Source organism: Chrysemys picta, chromosome 4, assembly GCF_011386835.1.
Source record: "Chrysemys picta bellii isolate R12L10 chromosome 4, ASM1138683v2, whole genome shotgun sequence".
In the NCBI taxonomy this organism is placed as follows: domain Eukaryota; kingdom Metazoa; phylum Chordata; order Testudines; family Emydidae; genus Chrysemys; species Chrysemys picta.
The window spans coordinates 12594351-12621571 of NC_088794.1; the positions used below are offsets into that span (position 1 = coordinate 12594351).

The 27221-nt window shown below is 51.7% G+C and overlaps 1 protein-coding gene across 2 annotated transcripts; it reads left to right on the plus strand.

Moving 5' to 3' along the window:
• Positions 1-5790: 5790 nt before the first annotated feature.
• AMPD1 (adenosine monophosphate deaminase 1) lies at positions 5791-25697 on the plus strand. 2 transcript variants are annotated; one of them, XM_005295018.4, is made up of 15 exons: positions 5791-5943; positions 14825-14999; positions 16394-16556; positions 17868-18033; positions 18716-18935; positions 19356-19485; positions 19744-19938; positions 20248-20379; positions 20509-20672; positions 20854-20980; positions 21584-21747; positions 23595-23715; positions 24400-24573; positions 24858-24968; positions 25319-25697. In XM_005295018.4, exons 1-15 carry the CDS (start codon positions 5922-5924, stop codon positions 25475-25477), a joined length of 2223 nt encoding a protein of 740 aa, XP_005295075.2. In that variant the 5' UTR covers positions 5791-5921; the 3' UTR covers positions 25478-25697. The 2 variants fall into 2 exon arrangements, 1 of the variants encoding a protein (XP_005295075.2); XR_010600367.1 differs by lacking the exon at positions 25319-25697 and having other exon boundaries at positions 5800-5943; positions 24462-24573.
• Positions 25698-27221: the final 1524 nt, after the last annotated feature.

Sequence of the window (27221 nt, forward strand, 5' to 3'; positions counted from 1 at the left end):
TTTGGTTTCAAGTAATTTCTGGGCTCTTTGGTGTTTCAGTTGTATTCACATGACACTCCACATGCCTTTGGACTGCCAAACCCAGATGAAAATGGTAATGTGCAATCTGTGGGATAGATGGGAACTGTCGGGAGTCTGTATCCTGGATCAAAGGGCTACTTTATGTTCCGTTTTCAATAGACTCTCATTGATTTAAATTTAAAGTCAGTTATTTTGCTTATAAAATTATTTTTTAAAAGAATAAACCTGTGAAATCTTTGGTTATTTATATGTGTTGGGGATCATTAACTGGGGAAGGGTACCCACCCTTTACTGCAGCATGCTCACTGGACAATGCTGGCCATCCTTTCTCTGCAAGAATTGTAGATTTCTTGAACAATTCCTCAAATTGTCATCACTGTCTCTCAGCATCAGCAGTAGCCACACACATACATCTGTGAGCTATACGGGGGACTGAAACTGCTACAAGGGACCAATACTATTCTTGGTGGCCACTATCCTGAAACAGGACACTTCCTACAAGTGTGAAAAAATATTTGCATACCTCCTGTTCATTCTCTGCTGATCAGTGTCCCTGATGCAAAATCAGTTGTACTGGGGAAAATTCCATCTTAAATTCTTGTTCTATAATAGCTTTTGCAATTGTTCTTTGAGTTAATAAATTCTATGACATCAGGTTTTCTGCATCCAGTGGGTTGCAAGTGCTCTTTTAGGACCATTAGACCACGTGTATGTTTCTCTTTGCCATCATGTTGCTGCAATTCGGTGGTGGACAGAATCTAGACTGTTCCTTAAATGTTAAAAAGGAACAACAGTATGGAGTTTGTAGTCACAGAATGCTTCACAATTTGAAATGATAGTGAATAAAAAGAACACTGATGTTAAACAATCCGGATTAATAGATTTTAATGTTAGAAAGGAACCATTGTGATGTAGTTTGACTCTTGTATATTGCAGGGCAAAGAGTTTCACCCAGTGAATCTGGCAGTGAAGAGAATTCATTTTCCCTCCTACATAAGTGACGCCATCAAGCCCAATAACTTGTGATTGAACTAGAGTATCTTTTAGGAAGTCATTCAACCTTGTTTTAAAGAGTCCAACTGATGGGGAATTGAGAATCTTTGCTGTTTTAAAAAAAAATTACCTCCATTCCAATTTGAATTTTTGTAACTTCAATGTCTACGCATATGAACTCTATGCGTGAAACCAAGTAGCATGAATCACTAAAACCACTCTGCCTGATTAGGTTTTTATGCCATATTTGTCACTGCTGCCAGAGTGCTGGTGTGGTGGTCAATTTTCAAAGAAACTTAGACCATTATTTAAATGTTGACAGTTCTCAGCTCTGTACAGCCACTCTGAGGAGCTCCCCATCTAAATGCACCCCAAACCTCTCTGGTCATGCAGAAGAAGACTATCTTAAAACATTTATTTTTCCATCTTTAGGAATCACATTTGTGAGCTTTGTGGGAGGATTGGAGTCTACTGCTCTCCCTCCATACACTTACTGTTCACCGCAATTCCTGAGAGAGCTATACCTTAGCAGAGTGTTAAAGTCAAGGTGGGCTGTGAAGACATGGATGGAGGAAGCTGCCTCTTTCAAGTGGGATTAAGTCCCATGCTGCCTTCTGGTGCAGGCCTTTGCTTCGCACCAGACTGAAATCCCGCCTGTCAGGTGGTGGCCGCTGCATGTAAGGAGTGTGCTGGTTTCCAGTTCTTTCTGAGCAATGGACTTCTGCCAGTTTTTGCTGCTAACTCCAGCCAGCCCTGTAGCCTTCAAGGTCACCCAAAGTCGAGTTTAGCTGCATGGTTATTTGATATCCCCCAAAATAAGTAGGTCGGATGAGGCCTATCACTTGTACTTATTTTCCTCACCCTCCAAACAGGCACAACAGAATCTGGAGTATGTGACAATCACACAGCAAGTCCCAGCTCCCGATGGGGGAAACTATTGTTGTAAAATTTGGAGCTGAGGACTGCAATCTGAACAGAGATGACACAACAGTGAAGCATCAGGGATTGCTGTTAGTGTAAATGAAGCTGATAAGACGCTGAGAGAGCCATGTGGAATGTTTAGGTGAAGTTTACCGTAGAACAGCATTTTATTTCTGGTGCTATAGGGAAATCTTTACTCTGGCAGGACTCTGGTCTGTCCCTCTGACTGTTACTGACCTCCTCCTGGGATCTAAGTGGCTTATGTTGCAGGGTGGGATGCAAGGCCATTTAACTGAACAGGCTCAGCCCGTATTGGAGGAATCTGGTCAATGAATAGCGAATGGCTGAGAGGAACTCTTTCTGGGAATTAGTGCTAATAACTGGCCCAGTGTGCTGGTGAGGACCTACTGCGTGAATTTCATCACATCATTCACAAGCCAGGGTGTGTCTATGAAATTAATGGAAATGTAATATTTCTCTGACAACTGAGGCTGCCTTTTGGCTTGCCTGGCAAAACTGTCAGCCAAGGGTCCGGATTTGGACACCTCATCGGGCAACAGGTGCACCTACAGACAGCAAGACTGGGGAGAAGGATGTCGCTACACGCTTAGATCTGCCCTACTGTCGGACAATGTTTCAGCCTCCTCTCTTGTAAGGAGGCCTGTGCTGAAGAGCGGCCGGGAGCAAGCAAGACTAGTAGGAATTTAGTGCTGGGTTTCTGAGACCTGTGCCTGGTCAGGCTGCTCAATGGTGAGTGTAAATGGCTCACCAGTGATGCAGACCAAAGGCTGAAAAAGGTCACAACTGGACAAAAGTGGAAAGATCACGCATTCATGTTCAGTGTTTCAACTTCATGAAGATTTAATTCTGATTATTGTATCACATAACACATCCCTACTAATGTTTCTGCAGATGACCCTGTGATGGGTTGGATCACAGAAACCCCCTTGGGAGCTGCCAACCAATGTGCCAAGACTACCCCGTTCCTATTTTCCCTGCCAGCTCAGGACTCCAACACCCTGTCTTGCTGAGCCAGACACTCCCGTCTGTTCCAACACAGACCCAGGGTCTGAATCACTTGCCCCAAAGCTGCAGGTTTACCTGAAAACAGCTCACAGAAGTGTGCTTGTCTTTAGCACTCAGATGCCCAACTCCCAATGGGGTCTAAACCCAAATAAATCCGTTTTACCCTGTATAAAGCTTATGCAGGGTAAACTCATAAATTGTTTGCCCTCTATAACACTGATAGAGAGAGATGCATAGTTGTTTGCTCCCCCAGATATTAATACATACTCTGAGTTAATTACTAAGTAAAAAGTGATTTTATTAAATACAGACAGTAGGATTTAAGTGGTTCCAAGTAGTAAGAGACAGAACAAAGTAAGTCACCAAGCAAAATAAAATAAAATGCGCAAATCTATGTCTAATCAAACTGAATACAGATAATCTCACCCTCAGAGATGCTTCAGTAAGTTTTTTCTCAGACTGGACACCTTCCAGGCCTGGGCACAATTCTTTCCCCTGGTTAGGGTGACCAGACGTCCCGATTTTATTGGGACTGTCCCGATATTTGCTTGTTTGTCCCGTGTCCCAACCAATGTTAGGTCGGGACACGGGACAAACAAGCAAAGGCTCCGGAGCCCGGAAGGGCTTGTGTCCCCCCTGCCCCCTCTTTCCCCCATTGGCTCCCTCCCCAAATCCCTGCCTCTTTCCCAAGCACGCCATTCCTCCTCCCTCCACAAGCGCTGGAGGGAGGCCCTGGAGGCGCAGGGGCAGCGTGGGGCCAGGGTGAGTGAGAGTCCGGCTTGCCCCCGAGCGCAGGCAGGACTCAGTCGGGCGGTACGTGGAGGGAGAGTAGCGGGGTGGCCCGCGGGGCCAGGCGGTGGCTGTTCTCCCCACCTGGGCAGCAGGACTCGGGAGCAGCCCCTGCCGCAGCTCCCACTGCATGATCACATGTCACTGCAAGACTTCATTACTCACTTGCCAGCACACACACATACAGGAAGACTCACAGGTAAAACACAGCCATCTGCAGACAATGGTCCTTGTTAATGGGAGTCATCAAGATTCCAAACCACCATTAATGGCCCACACTTTGCATAATTACAATAGGCCCTCAGAGTTATATTTTATATTTCTAGTTTTAGATACAAGAGTGGTACATTTATACAAATAGGATGATCACACTCAGTAGATTATAAGCTTTGTAATGATACCTTACAAGAGACCTTTTGCATGAAGCATATCCCAGTTACATTATATTCACTTATTATCATGTTTTTATCAAACCATATAGACTGCACAATGTCACAGACCCTATCAGTGGAGCTCAGCTGAACTGACTTTTCAGTTTAAAACAGTGAGAGGATCGAGAGATCATTGGAAAAAGAAGAAATTTTAGCCTTCAAAGTCATTCTTGGTTTCTGATGTGAATCCTCTGACCTTGACATCCAACCCAAAAAGATTATAAGCAAATGTAGCCTTTATAGAGTAATAATGTGCAGGAGACAGTGGTTTTATAGGATTTAAATAAAAGAATCATCCAGACAGTGATGTAGGGTCTGGGTTCCTAGAACCAAGTCTCAGATTTTATTATTTATAAAGGTTAATCAAAGGAGCAGGGCTAGAAGGAAGCGGTGCAAGCCCTGGCTCTAGTCAGCAGTCTTCTATATCTGACAGTGTCTTAGACCAAGATCATAAAGCCCAGGCCTGAGGAGAGGGCACAGAAATCTCTCTTGATTGACAATGGGGTCTGGGTCATGATGAGGGCCCCCAGGTGCTAAGGTAATACAAATAAATAATCATAACATGAGATGGACCATCCCACCATTCTCCTGATTGCCAGCTGCACGCTCATTTGCAGGCAAGTAAAGCACCTCATTTGCCAAGAGTCTTTGGCAAAGGGCAGGTCCCAATGTACCATCAGGGAAGATAACTGGAGAGTGTAAAAATCAGTGATATAGTCCGAGAACCACTGAGAGTATCTTGATTATAACCCAGCTGAGCATTAACATGAGAAGCAGTGACACCCACAGAACTTGAATGAACAATGTTTCTGAAAGGTGCTTTGAGTGACTTGGAAATTATTTGTGAAGGTGCTGGACTGGACTCAACACTTCTACTATAGGCTTCCTGTGTGACCTTGGATAAATAATTTCTTCTCTCTGTCTCAGTTCCCCATCTGCAAAATGTGGATAATACTTCTTTAGACCATCCAGCTGTTTAGATTGTAAGCTCCTTGGGGCAGTGCCACTATGTGTATGCACAGTGTGTAGCACGATGGGCTCCTGAACTCAGCTGATGTCTCTAGGGGTTACAGTCATGCAAATAATAAAGAAGGTCTTCTCGTGGGAGAACTGGTCAGTCTGTTTTCTTCTCTGTTACACAATCACAAGCTGTGTGACTATGACAAGTTTAGCCCTGGGTGTTTTGAGCTGTACTAATTTTAATTCAGATTCTTTTAACCCCTTCCCCAATAAATACTGTCTGCTCCCCCTGTTGCCCAGGCAGCACAGTTCCCCCCACTGCTGAGTCCGAATCTGAAGAGGGATTTTGTCAGTATACTGTGCTGTACACATTCCAGGTGTTTCTTTAAACAGGAACAGCTCTTCAATTCCAATATTTGCTAAGTCAAATAATATCAGGGAATAATGTCATCATTTGCCAAGTCAAAAGGGCATGATGAATAATTCCAGGAATTATCTCCTGGTGGCACAGACTCTAAGTTCTGCATTAGCTTTCTGGTACTTCAGGGTCACTAAAGTGAATGCTGGCCTTCAGCTTCACCTGTTTCACTGAGACTGCTCTTGGCTGCAACTTTAAATAGTTCCATATCTGATCCCTCCTCTCCTTTTAGAGAAGGGACTCTGGTTACAGGGGGATATAGAGAAGTAACATTTGTGTTAGGCTGTTGTGCAGCTTCACTCAGCCGCCCGCACTCCCTCACCGCAGTGAGTTCCTCGGGGCTCCAGCAGCTTGTAGCAAAGATGCCACAAGTGAAAGTTGCAGGTAGGTCTAAAGAAAGTCAATGAGGTGAGCAGCCAGAGAGTGCTCTTTGCCAACTGCAAAGTCTCTCTTGATGTGCCCATTATGTCTGGTGATGCAGATGGCAGCAGCCAAACCTTAAAGGGGTCTCTTGCTTTTTGTTTGGGGATAAAGAGGCAGCTACATGCTATATTGTAGATGGCACAGACACAAGGTGAAATCCTGGCCCCACTGAAGTCAAGGGGAGTTTTGCGGTGGATTTTAATGGAGCCAGGATTTCACATAGAAGATGTACAGGGTGATAAGCCAAATAAGGGAGATACAGGGCTGCAAATAAATGACTGAATTAAATGGCCAGGTGAGTGGATTCCACCATGCAGAAGACAAAGCCAGTGGACAGGTCCCCACAACTAGCACCTGCTGAGCATGTAGAGTGGTGCTAAAGCAAATTGGGTTCAGTCCTAACACTCAACTTGCAACTGTGACTGATGCCAGCACCCCAGCTGAAGCCAAATGTCTGGATGTATCATGAATGCATCTGAAGAGAGAGAGGGTCGGCAAAAAGAATTGGGGCTACTGGAGATTCCCTGTTGCTCTGTCTGGCAAGTAGAGAAGCAATGTGCTCCTGCAGATTTGGACACTGAGTGAAGCTGTGGTGCTCTACTCACGTTAAACTAGCAAGAAATGATTTGTGACTTAGGGAGAACGTGGAGCAGAAACGTGAAGGGAGTTTGCAGCAAAGGTAAGGAGCTGACTTAGTAGTTCAGGACTGAACATCCTTCCTGCTCCTCCATCACTCATCAAGCCTCCAGCATTCATCAGATCAGCCTTCCTACCAAGTGCTACGCTGGGTCTGCCCGCATCACAGGTATACCGAGGTGTGTTAGGCTGTTGGATTCTAAGGCTGTGCTAGGTTAATGGCTCAGCGTACTGTAGGGTGACCAGATAGCAACTGTGAAAAATCGGGATGGGGGTGAGGGGTAATAGGCACTTACATAAGAAAAAGCCCTGAATATCCGGACTGTCCCTATAAAATTGGGACATCTGGTCATCCTAGCGTCCTGACACAAATCCCAATTGCTTGGGACACGGAAAAGTGAAAGGATCCTCTCTGAATGACCACACCCAGCAGCCAGCTTCAAACTGATTGTGTCAAACAAGTGTCTGGCATTGCCTGGCCTTGGGCAAGAACAGAGCAGCCTGTAACATGGGAGATAAGAGGGAGCAAACAAAAGAAAAGAGCTGGGAATGGAACCTGCAAGGCAATAACTAGGATCCCCTGAGACTTGGCAAATTATATGAGAAGTGTGATTATACATTATATAGTATACATTGTACATCAATAATTGTGGATGTGTTCAGGGATCCCAACATGTGGATTTGTGGGTCTCACAATCTGTGCTCAGTTCTACAGACTGCACTAGTGACAGATCATTAGTCCAGATGATTCAGACTAAAGGGGATGGTGGGGCTCTGGTATGCATCATCCAGTCTCAGTGACAGGAGAGTAAACTTCACTAATCTCTTCCCAATGTGAGTGGGACAGGCGGTGAGCCAGAATTACCTAGAACCAAAGAAAACATTAGGTGGAATAGAAGAGGTCTGGCGTGTGTCAGAGAGGTACAATGTGAGAAGGACTGGAGCCAAAGGAAGTTGGTAGGAGGGGGTAAAGGTCATTAAGGAAGAAGTATTGGCCAAGGAATTCATCTGATCCAGGTTCACTCTAATCAGAAGTGTTCAGCAAGCAGCAGCCAACCAAAGGCAGCGGGTCAGGCCCCTATGACAATCAGCCCATTAGAACTTGTTTGCTCTATAGTTTGAATTCCAGATCAGGTGTTTCCACACTCCTGCACTCAAGGGCAGGCAGCACAATCCAGCACAGGATGCCAGAGCACAGAGTTAGCAGAGACTCCTTGAGCTCAGCTTTTTATATTGAGCTCTAGAGAGTATAAAGCTAACGAAATGCCTATTGTCAATTGATTTTCAATAAAGATAATAGCTGGAAATTTGCTGAATATAAATGACAGGTATTTCCCCAATACCTAACTGTAATCATAACCAGGAAAGCAAGCCCTAGCGTGAACTATGTTTGAAAAGTAGCGGAAGACTGGTGGAACATCTGCCTCCAAAAACATTTGGTGAAAGAACATTCCCACCACATATGATCAAAGTTGCCCCTTCTGCTATTCCTCCAGCAGCATATCATTCTGAGATGTATTAATAGGAGTGTTGTGTGTAAGACATGGGAGGTAATTGTCCCACTCTACTCAGCACTGGTGAGGCCTCAGCTAGGGTACTATGTTCAGTTCTGGGCGCCACACTTTAGGAAAGATGTGGACAAATTGAAGAGTCCAGAGACGAGCAACAAAAATGATCAAAGGTTTAGAAAACCTGATCGGGGGGAAAAGTTAAAAAACTGGGCATGTTTAGTCTTGAGAAAAGACGTGGGGGGTGGGAGGGTTGAAAACAGTTTTCAAATATGTTAAGTGCTGTTACTAAGAGAATGGTGATCAACTGTTCTTTATATCCACTGAAGGTAGGACCAGAAGTTTAATCTGCAGCAAGGGATATGGGGGTTAGATATTAGGAAAAACTTTCTAATTCTAAGGATAATTGGGCTCTGGAAGAGGCTTCCAAGGGAGGTTGTGGAATCCCCATTGCTGAGGGTTTTCAAGAACAGGTTGGACAAACAGCTGGCAGGGATTGTCTAGGTTTATTTGGTCCTGCCACAGTGCAGGAGGCTGGACTTGATGACATCTTGAGGCCCCATCCAGCCCTACATCTCTATGATGCTATAAACCTGAGTTTCTCAGACACCAAATCAAAAGCGCAAGCTTGTAGCAATATTCATTTCTTTACCTCCCCTTGCTGAGGCACAGGCTGTGGGAGTTTCTCACAACCTTTGTTTCTCCCATTGGTGGATCCAGAACAATTCCCAGACCAGCCAAATCGCTAAAACATCAGCTTCTTGTTAGGAGCCAAAGGAGTCTCTGCTAACTCTGTGCTCTGGCATCCTGTGCTGGATTGTGCTGCCTGCCCTTGAGTGCAGGAGTGTGGAAACACCTGACAAGGGTGCCTGGATCTTATTTGATGAGTAAATGTATTCAGTAATTATTCTTATATAATTCTGAATAGGCCATGACCTAAGTGACTATTATGGAGTGCTAGCTGTCCCATCTCTGGCTGGCCAGAGGATAGACTCCATTAGCAAAAGCTGCTGCCTTGGAGGATCCCAGCTCTTCTCCATCTAACCCTGCTCAGATCCTGTTATCAAATGCTGCTCTCCTCAGATGGACATAGGAAAATCCCGGACCAGGTTTTTAGATAGACCTTTTGCACAGAACTGAGCTGAAGTTGTTGATGCAGATTTTAGGCTCCATGTAATGGCTGAACAGCTCCCAAGTAGGAATGAGATGTTTGCAACACAGTTATTTCAGGTGTAGCATTAAGGCAACCTTGTAAAACAGTCAAAGCAGAATTTGTATGTGTAACTGAGATATTTCCTATCACTGCAAAGTGACACAGTGCACTAGTCTAGTGCAAACAGAACAATTAGAATATTTGCCACTGAAATAATTCTGCACATTTTTCTGCACAAATGCTAATATTGATGGGAGGGAGAAGCATCTGGGGACTTGTGAGAGCTGATCATCTCTGTCTGTTTTTATTTTACCTCCAACAGCAGAAGAGAAACGTGAATATTACTGGCCCTTTCTTGTGTGGCTGCTGGAGTATGAACCAGACAAATTATCCCTGGAAATAGCCAATAGACAAATGACCATGGCAATATGTTAACAATTCAAGAAGCAGCCATTTCTCAGCAGTACATGCCAAGAACCAGCCTGGACCACAAGTAGAATTGGTTTCCAGATGTTTTGACTGTCTGGCTGTTTACAATCACTAAAGCTGCTATTTATTGTTAAACATTTCCTTAACAGTTGGTGTTTTGTAAAGTTCCAACTTGACCCTTAACTCCTTGAGCCTGCAGCTCAGGCCAGTGGAGAGGCTGGGCCTCCATAACTTGGGGTAGGGTGACCAGATGTCCCGATTTTATAGGGACAGTACCGATTTTGGGGTCTTTTTCTTATATAAGGTCCTCTTACCCCCCACTCCGTCCTGATTTTTCACACTTGCTGTCTGGTCACCCTAACTTGGGGTGATATCTCGTTCTCTGTGAAACGAGCAGGACTAAAGGGAGAAAAATTTCGGTTTTCTTCCAAATCTAACAAGTACCTCACTTCTCTGCTGTATGACTCTTGCTAACCTAGTATTCTCTGGCCACCTCCTGCTCTCACTGCAGTCAATCCACAGACTTGACTGGGACCAAGACCAGAGACTTAGTCTCCTTTATCCAGGTCAGGGGCCCACAATGCGCAGGCCCTTGCACCCTCCCCTTCTACCGTGGACATGGTGAGGACAAACTGATAATCTGCAAATGCTGGGAAACTCACACACCCAGTGTCCCCATCTGCCAGCAAGATATGAGCAGAGTAGTGGTTCAGAAGTTGCATTTATTCTGATAACGAGAATGCAAATAGCTACGACAACTCAGTGCATCCCTCAGGCTCACGGCAATTTACCACTGCCTGGCCCTTGTGTCACATAGATCTGGAGCTGCTTATATAGCAAAACCTGAACTGCTGAGAAATGGACACAACTCCTGAATTTGCAGTGACGCTGCTGCTGGATGCAGAGTTGAGCATGAGTCTCTTTGCCCCAGGATCTTACAGCTGCTGGGAACAAGGTTGCCTCAGCAGCCTTCTCTCACGGGTGGAACCTTAGAGCTGAAATTCAAATGCCATGGGATAAAATGCTGTTGCCTCCCTAAAGCCATGTCCGAGTAGAAGCTGTGGGTTCAGAGCAGGAACTCCCCCGATTCAGTTGTTTCTGTCGTGCAGATGGGGCCCAGTCCTGGCACCTCATCGCCTGCTCGTTGTGCTTCCATGAAGTGGTGTTGCATGTGCAGATCCCCAGCATAGGCCATCCTCCAGCCTTCTGCTCATCACAGTTCACGTCCCTCCTGCCATACATCACATTCATGGGCTGCTCACGTTCACGGGCTGCCCAGGCTCACTGTGGGGCGGTTAGGTCCAGGGAGCATTCACTTTCTGGAGCTGTTCCAAAGTGTCTGTGCCCTGCAGGGGGCCGTGCAGGAGGCCAGGCACTGCTTCAACCCCCCCAGAAGTGGCTGAGTCCTTGCTAGTGCCTTGCAGCTTTAGGTGGCATGTCAGTTGTGCATAGTTATGCTGGCCTCCTGCACAGGCCCCTTTCCCTTCCAGCAATCTCTGGAGCTGCACCTTGAGGGGTACAGGAGGTCATTGGTTGGGCTCCCAGGTGGCTGTTTCTGCATGCTCCATTGTTGCTATACATCTGATAGCTTAAGGAAACCCCTTTCTAGAGGTAAGCGGAGGAATGGTTCTGCTATCATGGGGAACTTTCCTGGCCTATGTGGTTGCCAATTTTGGCTGGACATATTCCTGGACAGGGCAAACCTTAGGGGCGGGGCCACCAAGCAACTGCCCGGGGGCTCCATGGGCAAGGGGGCGCCGTGCAGCAGCATAGAGGTGCGCACTGCCGGTTTAAAGTCAGAACTTGCTCCTGGCTGACGGGAGTGCCGCGTGGAGGGGTGCCCAGATTTCTCCCTGTTTCCTCCTGGCTGAGGAACGGGGTGGGGGACAAGCAGAGATGCACAGACACTTCCCCCAATGTTCCTCTGTGCCCTGCCCCAGGGGGCTGGGAATGGGGGAGCGAGGAGCAACACCAAGCACTTACACAGCCCAGGAGGGGAAAGTGATCTGGATGTAGGGAGCCGTGATGCCGGTCCTCGCTTCCCTCTCACAGCCCCCACGGGTGCGTGGAGGAGCAGTATTTGGGGGCAGGGGGGGAGAGCAAGCAGTAATGCTAGCTGATTCATGCATCCAGGTCAGTTTTCCCACGTGGGCGCAGGAGAGGGGTTCAGGGCTTAGGGGCAAAGGGGGCACAATGCACGGGTTCGGTGCAAGAGAGGGGCAGGGGTTGGAGATGCAGGCAGCAGGAGAGTGCAGAGGTTGGGGGTGCAGGCGGGGAGTCCATGGGGACCAGGGACAAAGGGGGGGCACCAAAATGCTAGTTCGCCCGGGGTGCCATTTTACTTAAGGCCTGCCCTGTTCCTGGAGGTTTCATCAAGACAAAATCTTTAATGGAAAAATAATTTTTAATTCATAGAGACTCCAGGGCAATCCTGGAGAGTTGGCAACCCTAGACACCACCCTTGTGGAACTGGCTAGCAAAAGGATCTAAGTCCTCGCTCCCACTCCCTTTACCCAGGAGCCTGCCTGCCATCGAGGGTCCCCTTCCTCCCTCCCCTGGGGCAGAGTCCTCGTAACCCCGACAAGGCCGGGCCCAGGATCCCTCGGGGGCTGGACCCCCAGTTCATTGTAGTCACTTAGGACAGTGGCTAGGGTGTCCCCATGGCGGGGTGCGCTCTCTGCCCTGGCCACGTCCCCGACCCCCTGCTCATTACATAGAGTTCAAAGCAAACACGATTGATTAAACAGCAACCAACAAACAAAATAAGGCAGGGACGCTGCGGGTGGGCTGCCAGTTTTCAACCGAACACCCGGTTGAGAAAGGGCCTTCCCCAGCCCGGTGAAAATGAGCGAGTGAGTGTGTGTGGCGGGGGGGGGGGGGGGGGAGGAATGGAGTGAGTGGGGCGGGGCATCAGAGAAGGGGCGGGGCAAGGGTGTTCGGTTTTGTTTGGTCAGAAAGTTGGCAACCCAGAGCCGCCCTCAGGCTCTAGGTGGCAGGGCCCTTCCCCCCAGCGTTGCCCCCTCCCAGTCCGGCCTGTGAGACCCCTTGGCTGGGGACCTCTCCCTGCGCTGGGCCCTCTGCCTGGGGTCCCCCCTCGCGCTCCCCAGCTGCTCACCGCACTCGGCTCCGGACGGCCCCAGCTCCTGCCCCAGCGCGGCTGCGGCTCTGCCTCCAGCGCAGCTCCCCGGGCTGCCCCTCTGGCCGGCGCGGCTCTGCTCCCGGCCCAGCTCTGCTCTCTGGGCTGCTCCTTTCTGGCTGTGCCCCCGGCCCGGCCCCGGCCCCGGCCCCGGCCCCTGCTCTCCCCTTAGCTCGGCCCTGCGCTGCCTCGGGCAGCTCCAGCCCACTCGGAGGACAGGACCCAGGCTCCTGACTCCCTCATTGGCCTGTCTGCCCTGTCAATCGGGCTGACCTGGAGCACTGACCTCTCCCCATTGGCCCTGGGGACTGTCAGTCTCAGGCTCCTGATTTCTCATTGGCTCTGCCCCTTTCCTTTGGCACTGGGTGAGGTGCCAGTGCTCCCTTTGTGCCATTACAAATAAAGCACTGGCAAGGGCCAACCAAAAACCCTACTAAGTGCCAGTGGGCGGCCAGCAGTCCCCTTACCTAGTGCTCCCAGCCCCATGGGGCGAAACAGGCCAGAAACCCCAGCGGCCCCAGCCTCGCCCCAGAGTGTGGAGCGCAACCGAATGGCGATGAGGTGTCTGGGGCAGCCAAACACCAACGCCATTCATCCCCCGTTTGTGGAAGGCCCTGAATGGCACAGAGTAGGGCCACCACCAAATCACGTCCATGGCACTGAGCACAGGCACCAGCTCTCCCAGTTCAGGCTGGATCGTCTTTAGCAAATGTTGGGTCCCACCTGCTAGACAAGGTCCCTGGAGCAGCAGCAGGGAAACTCCTGCTCTCCCAGTCCTACCCCCAGGGTCAAGTGAATATAAGAATAGCCACACTGGGTCAGCCCAGTGGCCCATGTAGCCCAGTGTCCTGTCTCTGACAGTGGCCAGTGCCAGAGGCTATGAACAGAACAGGGCAACTATCACATGCTCCATCCCCTGTCATCCAGTCCCAGCTTCTGGCAGTCCAAGGCTTAAGGACACCCAGAGCATGAAGCTGAGTCCCTGACCATCTCAGCTAATAGCCCTTGATCACCCTAGCCTCCATGAACTCATCCAGTTCTTTTTTGCACCCAGTTGTTCTTTTGGATTTCACTACGGCCCCTGGCAATGAGTTCCACAGGTTGACTGTGCATTGTGTGAAGAAGTAATTCCTTATTGTTGTTTTAAATCTGCTGCCTAATAATTTAATTGGGTGACCCCTGGTTCATGAGTTATATGAAGAGGTAAATAACACTTCCCTAGTCACTTTCTCCACACCATTCAGGAGCGTATAGTCCCCTGTCATGTTCCATATACCACTTGGGGAGCAGCTCTATGTCCATCTTCAGCCTCATCACTGCCTCCATCCTACCTTGGATGCGTGTGTAAGTGACATGCGGAGAGCAGCACCCAGCTGGGGGGTCAGGAAGGGGCTTGTGCTAACTCTCACTCCCCTCCTGTGTGTTCTCCCACATGTCTGCCCCTTCTCGGTCCACCCCCACTCAGTCCCCTGCCCATGGACTTGTTCCCCCCTCAGCCCCAGCCTTCCCCTCAGCTCTGGACCTGCCCCAAGCAAGCATTGCCTATGGAGCTGGGTGAAGTCAGGACTAGGGTGACCAGATAGCAAATGTAAAAAATCGGGATAGGAGGTGGGGGTAATAGGTGCCTATATACGAAAAAGTCCCCAAAATTGGGCCTGTCCCTATAAAATCGGGACATCTGGTCACCGTAGTCAGGACAAGTCTCCAGCCCCACTTAGCTCATGACAGGCCCTGAGAAATTAGCATCAAGACAACAGCTGTTCCCTTGCTCCCCTGTCCTGGGTGGCTGGGACACGCAGTCCTGCTGGGAGATGAAGTGCAGGCAGAAGGGACCAAAGATGTAGCTAACAGCTGAGTTTGGCTCTGCCAGATGGGTATGGGGGTTGGAGCACCTCATCCTGCTGGGTGGGAGGAGTCCTGCCTGGTCATGGGTGGCTGGGCGCAGACTGGCCAGGTAACCAGGGCACCTTCTCCCTGCAGAGACGGATGAGGCGATGCGCTCCTTCGCTGAGAAGGTCTTTGCCTCTGAGGTGAAGGACGAGGAGAGCAGGCACGAGATCTCACCTTTTGATGTGGAAGAAATCTGCCCCATCTTGCACCATGAAATGAGGGAACACATGATCCACCAGGAGACCACAGCCACGGCTGATAAGCGGTGAGAGCTGGGTGAAGGGCAATAGGCCTGGGGCACTGTGGGAAGGGACAGGCTGAAAGCTTCCCACCTCTGACACCTGCCCTGGCCCTGCTAGCCCCCAGCGCCGGCCCCTGCCCTGCCCCTGCATGCCCTTATACCAAGAGAAGACGATGGAAACTTTAACTATGGCTTGGGAATATCTCAGTGAACTCTCTGGGACAACCTGGGCTGGCCACTGTCTGTCTGGCCTAGAGGTTCCCCGGCCATGACCATGGAGCGCCTGCTGGGCAGCTCATGCTGTTTGTTTCCAGGTGTTTCATCACATTACCTGCCCCCAGCACACACTCCTCCATGGATGCTGGTGTCTGGTGGCCCCAGGAGTGTTGTCTTAGGGGCTGGGCCCACAAACAAATCCCTGTGGTAAGAGGTGGGTACACCCCTGTGAAAGTGTTTGAAAGCCCTGATTGACTCCGGCCATCCATCCATCCAGACTGTCTGTCCAGTCGCTCTGTGCTGCAGGCCTCATCGTGCTGCCTGAGCATCGCCCACAGGCTGGTGCATTCAGCCACTGCTCCCCAGAGACGAGTGCTGGGTTGGGCCTCGAGACCAGGGGCCTGGTCCAGGCTCTACCACAGATGCCCTATGTGCCCTTGGACCGGTCACTTAGCTTTCCCGACCCTGCCGCACAGGGGGCAGAGGGGCAACCCCCACTAGTGACTGTGAGGCATTCAGAGACTGTGGTGACAAGGGTCATGCAAGTACTCAGACAGCATCCAGTTATTCCAGCCAATCATCTAGGATTAGTGTCGAAAGTTGCAAACCCTGCTATGGCTGGAAACATCACAGAGCTCTGACTCCCGGAGAGCCAAGTTTGTGGGACCAAAGCTTCTGCTGCAGCCTCTGCTCCCCCCACCTTTTGGCACACCTGGGACAGGAGCTGGAACATGTCTCTCGCCAGCCATGGCTTGACCCAGGGAGACAAACAGCATCTGCAAAAACAACAAGGAGTCTGGTGGCACCTTAAAGACTAACAGATTTATTTGGGCATAAGCTTTCGTGAGTGCATCCGAAGAAGTGAGGTTTTTACTCACGAAAGCTTATGCCCAAATAAATCTGTTAGTCTTTAAGGTGCCACCAGACTCCTTGTTGTTTTTGTAGATACAGACTAACACGGCTACCCCCTGATACTAAACAGCATCTGGGATGGCCGAGGCATTGGATTGTACTGTTCTATCGGTGCAGACAGCCCGGGTTTGCACTGAGACAGGAAAGGACATGCTGCTAATCGCACTATTTCCCTTTGAATACCTGGGCATAGTCCTTTGACCCCTAGCACTGGGCAGGGCCCTGCCCTGCCTGCAGGGCACATGGTGCTGCCAGTGCCCAGGCTGAGGTTGTCCCCCCGTCCTATGCAGGAAGAAGCTGATTTCCCTGAAGACAATTGCACTTGCTCTGCCCATTGCTGAAACTTCTGCAACCAAACTATCCACCATTGAGGAGTTCATCGCTGCCTCGCCACTGTACCAGTCTGTGCCTGACTTCCAGCGTGTGCAGATCACAGGGGACTATGCCTCAGGGGTAAGCGCCAGCGTGCCTCGCTCCCTCCCACGTCTTAGCGCCATTTCCTCTCCCGGTCTCCCCCTCCACGCCCTCTGCCTTCCTCTCTCCTGGCTGCTTGCCTCAATCCCTGCTATCACCAGGGAGCTGGGAATGTGCACGGGCGTGCCCCTTGTTTAAAAGCATAGGAGAGGCCACTTCTCCCAGCTCAGTCTGGGCAGATGGCAGCACCCTGCTAATTCCCTAGTGATCCCAAAGGTGCAAGCCAATGTATATGGCAGAGAAACTCATGGGCTCTTCTCTGTGGGATGGCTGGGAAGGCACAGGGCCCTTGTGGCCCCTCAAGAAGAGATGCTGCAGGGTGGCAGATGGAGCAGTTGCTGAGACCCCTTAGTACCTCCCTGCATAGTGCTCCAGCCAGTCACCAGGCCAGGGCAGGGGGGCAGAAATGCAAGGCTGTGACTGTCCATGAGCTATGTCTGTCACTGTGTGAATTGCATGCACACACCTGGTGCGGTGACTGCCGGGCCCATGCTCAGCATGCATTCTGCCTGTGGAGAATCACAGAGAGGCCCTTTCACCTCAGCCCCCACCATGCGCAGGTGCAGCCCCACCCTCCTGGGTCAGCTTGGAGCCAAGCAGCAAAGGCAGGGGCCATTACAGGATGGCGTGGGTTACAGGTTCTTCTGGCAAGACACTCCTTGGTGCACTGAGATGGCCGCTCCAGCATCACTCCCCAGCCGTGGTCCCAGCCAGCCACTGCAGCTGCTGGGTGGCAATCCCCTGCTCCTGTCGCTCGCCAGAGACCTGGCCTGACCTCCCGGGGCTGCCCACACAACACTTGCCTTCTGCAGTAAATGAGATGTGCTGATGATGTGCTGGGTCAGATGAAATTGAAGCGGGACCAGCTTGTGCTCCTAAAATAGCCCCTGCAGCACCCTAGGCTGCAGCTTCAGAGTGAGATGTCAGACAGCAGCTGGGAGTTGCGCTCCAGGACAGTGCCCCTAATGGCTTGTCCTGGCCTCTGGGGCTTTCCTTCTACCTCAGCAAGGACCTTTCCCATTGGCCCTGGTCACTGAGAAGCACACAACGCTGTCAGCCAGGATGAAAGGGCAGGGCTTGGAGAATGGCGGCCAGGCTGCCTGCTTGGGCCAGGCATGTGGGGGTGGGCTCCAGGGGAACCCAGGCCTTGCCTTGATTCAGCTGTTCTCCAGCACGTGCACAGCGAGCGTGTCTGTCTGCGCGTCCCAGCCAGGCCGGGAGCTCCCACAGGCCCAGAGCAGGCCCCCACATGCTGCACTCACCACTGTCCTCAACAAAGAACTTTTGCAGGTCACAATTGAGGATTTTGAAGTCGTCTGCAGAGGCCTCTACCGGGCTTTGTGCATCCGGGAGAAATACATGCAGAAATCGTTTCAGAGGTTCCCCAAGACCCCGTCCCAGTATCTGCGCAACATGGAAGGCGAGGTTTGGCAAGCCGATGATGGGCATGCCCCAGGTACCTAGCAGCCATGACTTCCAGGGTAACTCACAACCAGCATAAACAGGACGCCTTTGAAGAGCAGCTGGGGAGCCCAGGGCTGTGCAGGCGATGGGGTGTCCCCGGTAGCAGTGCCGGGGGTGCTGAACCTGCATCTATCTGGAGGAAATGACTCCTGTTGTTGAGGCTACAGGAATGCAGCCTCACCCTATCTAGCTTGGAACCAGTCTCCTGCAGAGACTGACCCCATGATGTGGGGGGAGTGGAGCCCCTCTGAATGCCCTAGCTCTCTGCCACGCATACACTCATTCATTTCCGTGCCCCAGATCCCTCCAGGGCTGTCAGATCTCCGCCAACAATTTGTGTCTCTGGGCAAGCCGTGCTCTTGCTCAGGCTTTGCGGGGCTGGAAAGACTCAGCAGCCAGAGAGCTGGGATGCCGGCTCCACCACCAGAGAGGCAGGGAGCAGCCCAGGCACTGGGGCAGGGAAGGGCCCCCAGAGGAGCACGTTGGCGGCAGCAGCCTGTGTCTGTCTGGGCCCCATGCTGGGCAGCCATTGGCCTGGCCTTGGGTTCCAGGGTGGGCTACCTGTGTTCATGCGCAGGCCGGCGCTGACTCTGCCCTCAGCCCCGGAGTACAGCCGTGTGGCAAAGGCTGCCCTACCAGGCCCATTGCTCACCTCCACTCTGCCTTCGGGACAGTGTTCACCCCCCCTGTGAAGGAGGGTGAGGACCCTTTCCGGTCGGACAATCTGCCCGAGGACCTGGGCTACTGCGTCTGCATGCAGGGCGGTGTGGTCTACGTCTATGCCGACGCAGCGGCTGCCAGACGAGGGAAGCCCAAGGACCTGCCCTACCCCAACCTCGAGGACTTCCTCAATGACATGAACTTCCTCCTCGCCCTGATTGCACAGGGACCCATGTAAGTGCCCAGCCAGGCCCCCAACCCTGCCACACAGAGGGATGTCAGGGGACCCCAGTCCGGCTGTGCTCCAGAACTTTGCAGCCCTCAGGCAGGACACCAGCTCCCACTTCAGTCAGAGGGGCTGGCCAGGCCCCCAGCAATACCTGCCAGGCCCCTGGTGCCCAGAGGAGCCCAGCCCTGCTGCAGGCCTCCATGACTGGGCCCGCTCTGGGACTGAAACCTGGCCTGGAGGAGTTTGGCAGGATGCTGCCACTGCCCCAGCCGCTGGCGCTATAGAATTCAGGTCATTACAGCAGGAATTTCATGACATATATGAGCTGCGTGGCAGCCTTGTTTGCACCACCTGTAGCATCCCCAGGTCCCACGCACTCAGCTGGTCCTGAACGCGCCTGGGTTCTGACCCTTTGTCTCTGTCAGGAAAACCTACGCTCATCGGCGCCTGAAGTTCCTCTCCTCCAAGTTCAATGTGCACGAGATGCTGAATGAGATGGAGGAGCTGAAGGAGCTGAAGAACAACCCTCATCGGGATTTTTACAACTGCAGGAAGGTGAGGGCCTGGGACAGACGCACAGACATTGCTGGCCTGTCAGACGTGGCTGGGGTGCAGGCACAGGGAGTACCCCCCCGCTAGTCCCTGGTGGTCACCATTGCTTACTGGGATCCAGGCTGATGTGATCCCTGATGCCAGGGCAGACTTGCCATGGCTGCAGTCAGTGTCAGCAGCATTCCGTTCTATGGGCCTGGCTGCCCTGCCTCCTCACCACCTGGGCCCTGGCTAGACTGATGGCTCCCCTCTGCCGGGCAGGTGGACACCCACATTCATGCTGCGGCCTGCATGAACCAGAAGCACCTGCTGCGCTTCATCAAGAAGTCGTACCGTGTGGACGCGGAGAGGGTCGTGTATGACGCCAAGGGCAAGAAACTCACCCTGAAGCAGCTCTTCGAGCAGCTCAACATGCACCCCTATGACCTGACGGTGGATTCTCTGGATGTTCACGCTGTGAGTCTGTTGGCCTCTGCTGTAAGACGTCCCATGCCTGCCCTCCTGCAGGGCCATGTCCCCACATGCCCCATGGGCACCCTCACCTACTTCTCCTAGGGGCACTCCATCACATGCCTTCTGTCACCCGGGACCCCTCCCCAGGCACATACTGCACCAGCTCTGTCCCATGGCAGGGTGGCCAATGTTCTTCTCTAGAATTGGGGTTAACCCTCTCCTCTCCAGCGAGGCCTTAGTCCATCACACCCCGCCCCGTTAGGTCCATGAAGCATTATCCGCCCTCGGCTCTGACCCTGATTTGCACCCCAGGGGCGCCAGACCTTCCAACGCTTTGACAAGTTTAATGACAAGTACAACCCGGTGGGAGCCAGTGAGCTGCGTGATCTCTACCTGAAGACAGAAAACACCATTGATGGCGAGTACTTTGCCACCATCATCAAGGTGAGCCGGGGGGGAGGGGGACACAAGGGGAACCCAACGCAGCAGGAAGGAGCCTGTATGCCCACAGTATGCCGAGTTCCAGCCAAGTGAGTGGGGCACACATGACCACCTGCACCCTTACGTCTGCAGGAAGTCGGCTCTGACTTGGAGGATGCCAGGTACCAGCATGCGGAACCCCGCCTGTCTATCTATGGGCGCTCGCCAGAGGAGTGGCCCAAGCTGGCCAACTGGTTCAACAGGCACAGGGTCTACTCCCCCAACATGAAGTGGATGATCCAAGTGCCCAGGATTTAGTACGTGCCATGGGGTGAGATTCCGGGTGTCGGGGCAAGGCTGGCGGGAGCAGGAGCATCCTGACTTACTGACGTGGCAGCTGTGGGGCGTCTGTAGAGGGGCCTCAGGGGGAGGCGTTCTGTCCATCCTGGGGGCTGTGCGGCTCTCCTGCTGGAGGCTAATCCTGGTCTCTGTCCCCAGCGACGTGTTCAGGGCCAAGAACTTCCTCCCCCACTTTGGGAAGATGCTGGAGAATATTTTTGTGCCGGTGTTTGAAGCGACAATCAGTCCTCAGGCCAACAAGGAGCTGAGCGTATTCCTGCGACACGTGAGTGCTGTACAGAGAGGCCTGGGCCTGACGAAGCGCTGATGGGAGGGGTGGTGCCTCTGGGGCTCAGACCCCACCACTATCTGCCACACTGGTAAGCTCGGCATTAGCACCGAGCCCTCCCCCACAAGTCGGGGAAGTCAGCCTTCCACCCTCCCTGCTCTGGCCCCAACCAGAGAAATGGGTTGGGGTTGGGAGGTGCCAGGAGAGGGAGGTCTGTGAGATGAGCGAGCAAGCTCCTTTCCGAGTTGCCTGGTGCTGGGCCATTAAGAGGGGCCCAGGGTAGTGGGCGGAGCCCGGCACCCCTCCTGCGCTGCATGTGCCAGGCTCTGCATGGGGTTCTGGGCAGGGTGGGCAGGGGATGTGCTGTGGGAACTGGGCCCCCTCCTGCACTGCATGTGCTGTGGTGCTTGGGGTGAGGGCGGTGTCAGGCACTCAGTGCCGTGTGTCCTGGGTCGGGGAGATGGATGTCCGAGGTTGCTTAGCCCATGGGGAGGGAGGTGACGTCTGGCTTTGCTCACAGAGACCCCCCCATTTGGGAGAGCCCTAGGAGCCAGCGGAGGGCGGTGGGGCTGACCCACTCCTGTCTGCTCGTGCCAGCAGATCACCGGCTTCGATAGCGTGGACGACGAGTCCAAGCACAGTGGGCACATGTTTTCCACCAAGAGCCCCAAGCCGGACAAGTGGAGCCATGAGAAGAACCCGTCGTATACCTACTACCTGTACTACATGTACGCCAACATCGTGGTGCTCAACAACCTCCGCAGGTGGGTCACCGCACGGGGAATATGTGCTGCTGGTGCCCTCTGGCAGGGACCTGGGTCACGGGCTGTGACCGAGTCCTAGTGGGGGCCATCTGTGGTCACTCAATTAGGGTGAGCTGCAAAGAAGGTGGCAGACAATCCGCATAAAGCTGGTGGATATTCCAATATTTAGATTTATCAAGCCAGCATAAAACAGCTTCTTTATTACCTTACCAGTTACTCAGAAGTCCAAACAACACAGTTCTCTTAAAGCAGGGGTTCTCAAACTGGGGGTCGGGATCCCTCAGGGGGTCGGGAGGTTATTACTTGGGGGGTCACGAGCTGTCAGCCTCCACCCCAAACCCTGCTTTGCCTCCAGCATTTATAATAGTGTTAAATATATAAAAAAGTGTTTTTAATTTATTGGGGGGGTCACACTGAGAGGCTTGCTATGTGAAAGGGGTCACCAGTACAAAAGTTTGAGAACCACTGCCTTAAAGTAATCCAGTCTCAGGCCTCCATCTGGGTACCCACGTCAAATATGATGAAAATGTCTTTAAGTCTTATTTCATCATATAAAATAAAAGGTTCTACCAATCCCAAAGGATCGGACACATTACCTCCCAGGTTATTGAATATTCCAGATCTTACCCAAATACACGCTACAGACAATTCTTAATAACTAAACTAAACTTTATTCAAAAACAAAAGAGAGAGTAGGGTTAAAAGATCGATATATATACAGACATGAGTTCAATTCACTGATGTTCAGATTAATCGCATAGATGGTGAGCTTTGTTGTTGCAAAGAGCTCTTTCAGAAATAGTTCATAGGTTATAGTCCAATATCCAAAGATCATATTCAGGGCATATCAGCATAACTGGGACCTCAGTCTTGCGACTCAAACTTCCCCTGATGAAGCCCAAGCAGATCTGAAATGACAGAATCAGGACCCAAGGATCTTTGATACAATTTCATGTATTTTGACAAGTTGGAATTCAAAAGGTGATTAGCCTGACTTTGAAGGAGGTCCATCACCGGTACTTAGCTATAGAATTAATATAAGGCAATTTGCTTGTTCCTCCATCATTCACAGATTATTTGCTATACATTTCAAAGAGAGATGAATACAGACCTATCCCATGTTCATTTAAATGATAGGATGTTCTTTTGACCTCTGAATTTTCAGAATCCAGCATAGACAGGGACTGGTGATTACATTGTGGACCTTACTCATACATATGTAAATACACAAAAACACAAACATGATCTCCCCAGGGTGTCTTTTGAGGGTTATTTATTTTGCAGGATGTTTAACCCTTTCTAGCCATGCGTCACATGGGCATTGCGCCCCATATGGAGGGAGGGGATGTTGGCTGTGAGTTGCCTCCAGCAGAGAGGGACCTGAGTTTCGTGCTGTGCAGGCGGTGCTAGGACAGCTCTGCTGGGGTCTGTGCTTCCATCGTGGAGCTTGCCCAGTGGAGGAGCCCAGAGCCAGGCATTTCTGAAGCTTCCTTGACAGCAGGGAGACATGAGTGATTGTGGCAAACACCTGGGCTCAGCTGAGAATGTCTCCTTGCACCCAGTCTGAATGCACTAGGGAGAAAAAAGGGCAAACATTGAGGCCTGGGGCTGGGCTGAGCTCTGGGGGTCCTGTTCCTGGGAGCGGGTCTGGCTGGGCTCTGGGAGTTCCTCCCTGGAAGTGGGCTTCCAGTTCAGCTTCAGCTCCCACCCAGCAATGCCCTCCCACTCTCTGCATTATCCCCATGTTTAGGTGTTGGAACTAGGGGTGCTGGGGGTGCTGCTGCACCCCCTGGCTTGGAGAGGTTTCCATCAGACACAGGGGTTACTGTATTGCTGTCTGTACATAGGGAACGCGGCATGAACACCTTCCTGTTCCGACCCCATTGCGGGGAAGCCGGGGCCATCACCCACCTGCTCGCAGCCTTCATGACAGCAGATAATATCTCCCATGGCCTGAACCTAAAGAAGGTGAGTGTGCGGGAGAGTCGCTTAATGTTGTTCCCCCCCCACCACCACCACCAACGCTCTTATGAGCTGCATGGCTCCAGCGGTGCAGGGGGATGGTCTGGCCAAGGCCCTATCTTCACAGCCAATGCCAGTGGTTCTTGCTTCACACCCTCCCACTGGCCCTGCAGGGCTGGGGCCCGCACGCAGACATTAAGTGACTTGCCCAGGGCACCCTGGAGGTGTGTTTGGCAGGGCTGGCAATTTAACCTAGGTCTCCTGAGCCCCAGTCTGGTGCCATAGCCCCACCCCACGACTTTTACACACTGAACTGTAATATGCTGTCCCATGTCACTCAAACGCAGCCCCCCGCCTGGAGCACCACGTGTTCCCCAGCACTGAGATCCCTGCTCTGGGCCATCTGCTTGGAGAAAATGCTGAGGAGGTGGGAATCTGCGCTTGCAGGGTGCACAGACCATGGAGGAGACGATTGGCTTAAGCCAAGGGCAAAGCCCAGATCTACTCCCCGTGGATTTATAGGACGGTGACTGACCCTCCCCTTCTCAGAAAGCAGCTGTGAGCTCTGCCTCCCAGCTCTCTTTGCCGGGGCATGGAAGAGTTGGGCTGTAGGTAGTGGAGAAGCAGCAGCGTCTGCCACCACCCCGCTCCCCACCTCTGCCCTTAAGACGGCCACGCTCTTCCTTTCAGAGTCCTGTGCTGCAGTACCTGTACTTTCTTGCCCAAATCCCCATTGCTATGTCCCCGCTCAGCAACAACAGCCTCTTCCTTGAATACGCCAAAAACCCGCTGCTGGACTTCCACCAGAAAGGCCTGATGGTCTCTCTCTCCACGGACGACCCCATGCAGTTCCACTACACCAAGGTATGGTGCCAGGGCAGGCCTGGGCATGGAAATACCACCCAGGGTCCTTCCATTGCACTGCGGTATGGGGACATGGGAGCTATTTGTACAGCACCCAGCACAATGGGGCCCTGCTCTGAGAGGGTCCTAGGCACTGCCATAACGGAGTAATGGGAATGCCTGCTGCGCCCCCCTAGGCACAGAGCTGTGCAGCAGGCGCTGGGAGGAGTCTGGCTGCAGGGCCAGCTGTTGGTGCAGCACTGTGCACGCTCCTCTCCCCCGATATGATGCTTGTGTTGGTCTAGGAGCCCCTGATGGAGGAATATGCCATTGCTGCCCAAGTCTTCAAACTCAGCACCTGTGACATGTGTGAGATTGCCAGGAACAGTGTCTTGCAATGTGGTCTGTCCCATGAGGTACGTCTGTCTGTCTGCCACATCTCCCTGGGGGAGGGGCCATCTGCTCAGCAGTTTGCCACTGGCCTGGCAGTGAGGATGTCCCTTCCTGCAGCTGTCTCCATGTGTGCATCAGAGTGGGTGGGGGAGCTGGAGGGATGACTCTGCCTGTTCGGAGAGCGACACCTCAGACCTGGCGCTAAAGGGAATTTGAGACACAGAAGCAGCTTCTCTGGGAGACTGCAGAAGCCTGCCAATGCTAACCCGTGCACAGCATGGGCAGCTGGGATCCTGCAGCGGGAGGCTGTCCGAAGGAGATGAGGGCATAGATCCATGCAGTGCCTTTCATTCTGCTCCCTTGTCTCTGCCAGGAGAAGACCAAGTTCCTGGGGGAGAATTACCGTGAGGAGGGGCCCCAAGGCAACAACATCTGGAAGACAAATGTAGCTCAGATCCGCATGGCCTATCGCTATGAAACCTGGTGCTATGAACTCAACCTCATCGCAGAGGGGCTGAAAACCATGGAGTAGATCCTCAAACTTGCCTGGACCCTGACGCCTCCTCTACTCTGTCAGGGCCTGGGGCAGCCCAGAGCCCCACCCATGACTGCACTTTGCTTTCTTGTGGTGGCAGCACTGGGAGATCATGTCCTTTCTCTGTGATGTTACTAGCCCTGGGTGTTCAAAAATCACTAGTCGGGCCCTGAAAATCATGAGATTTTTAACAAATAATAAAGTTGGCTTCTTTTTCTTTGCTGTGTGGTTTCTGGGTCACTTGGTGTCATGTTTTCAGGCATTTCTCTGTAGCCATGAGGGCTGGAAATGTACTTTTTGCAAGCAAAAGGTGAGAATCTCTCTTAATCACAGGACTCCAGGAGCTGGAGCTTTACGAAAAAATCAGATATGGTGAGTGGCGATTAAATCACCAGAGGTGGTAACACAAATTCTGCCTGTTCAGATATTCACAAATCAGAAGCAAATGACTCAGCTCCAGACTTCTACACGTGCTGTATCGATGCTGTATGCGGAATAACTCCCAGCCCTATGACAGGCTATACTGCACCAGCCTGCATTGCGTGGATAAGCCTATTCTGAGGGAATCAGCCCTGAAAAGCTTCAGTCTGCCTGTCCTCTTGGCAAGTGCTGACAGTGAGGGGGCACAGGTCAAGGATCACATCAAGACTAAGCTATCTCTGTCCCTTGGAGCCCATGTAAGCAATAGCCCAGAAGGCAATGGCAGCCCTGCATGGGTGGGAGTCAGGGAAGGGTGGAGCTGGCAGGCATCCACTCTCTCACACACACACGGGCATGTGCTGGAGGTGTCCTGAGCCAGTGACAGGAAGAAATTTGCTCTCACTGGACTGAAAGACAAATTGAGTAGCCAGTGAATCCCAGGTGGTAGCCAATAACTGGCCTAGCTCCCACTGGTCCATTTTTGTTCAGAAACTGTTACTCAGCATCCTAAGTGCAAAATGATTACATTATTTCCTTGCCTTTGTAAGCCTCAGCCCTAGTTGTTGTTAACAGATAGCCTAATATCCCATCTATGAGCCGTCCCCACCAATAGTTTAAACAGCTGCTGTTTTCTCTCTCAGCTGTCGTCAGTACACAAATGCCCTTTCTCTGTTAGTCTCATCTAGCTAGCTAGATTCTTACTTTGATCATGACATCCCCATGACTTATGGCTGCATTGAGTGGGGACAAGAAATACAATTAAAAGGTAAACTGCAACCAGAATCGTATAAGCGCTGGTTGTTGCCTTGCTTCAGCCCCTACTATTCTATTGCAGAAGCACCTAGGAGCCATGGTCATGGACCAGTCCCCCACTGTGCTAGGTGCTGTACAAACACAGAACAAAGATGGTCATGCCTGGAAATAAATCCTTCACTAGGTTGCTGAAGGCTGAAATTGCTCTGTTCATATCAGTGATATGTAACGAATGCTAGAACATAATCAAGCACATACGGATCTGCTGCCATATCTCATCATCATTACTATTTGTAGACCCATAGCATGCAAAGGCTCCCCTTGTGATGGGCACTGCACAGCCAGAGTATGTTTCTTCACTTATGGTCCTAAACTGTGCAGCCTTGCAGGGTTGCTTAGACATGACAGCTTTTTTTCTATGATGGGGAAGAGACTCAGGTATGGATAGTTTGGAAAGTGTCTTGAGAGCCTCATAGATGAAAGGTTTCAGAGTAGCAGCCGTGTTAGTCTGTATCCGCAAAAAGAAGAACAGGAGGACTTGTGGCACCTTAGAGACTAACAAATTTAT

Excerpts from the sequence above, each read along its gene's own strand:
- AMPD1 (XM_005295018.4), top strand. The coding sequence starts at position 5,922 with ATGCCACAAGTGAAAGTTGCAG. Across the intron at positions 19,939-20,247 it reads ATTCTCTGGATGTTCACGCT|GGGCGCCAGACCTTCCAACG; the intron begins GTGAGTCTGTTG and ends TTTGCACCCCAG. Across the intron at positions 20,981-21,583 it reads TGAGCGTATTCCTGCGACAC|ATCACCGGCTTCGATAGCGT; the intron begins GTGAGTGCTGTA and ends TCGTGCCAGCAG.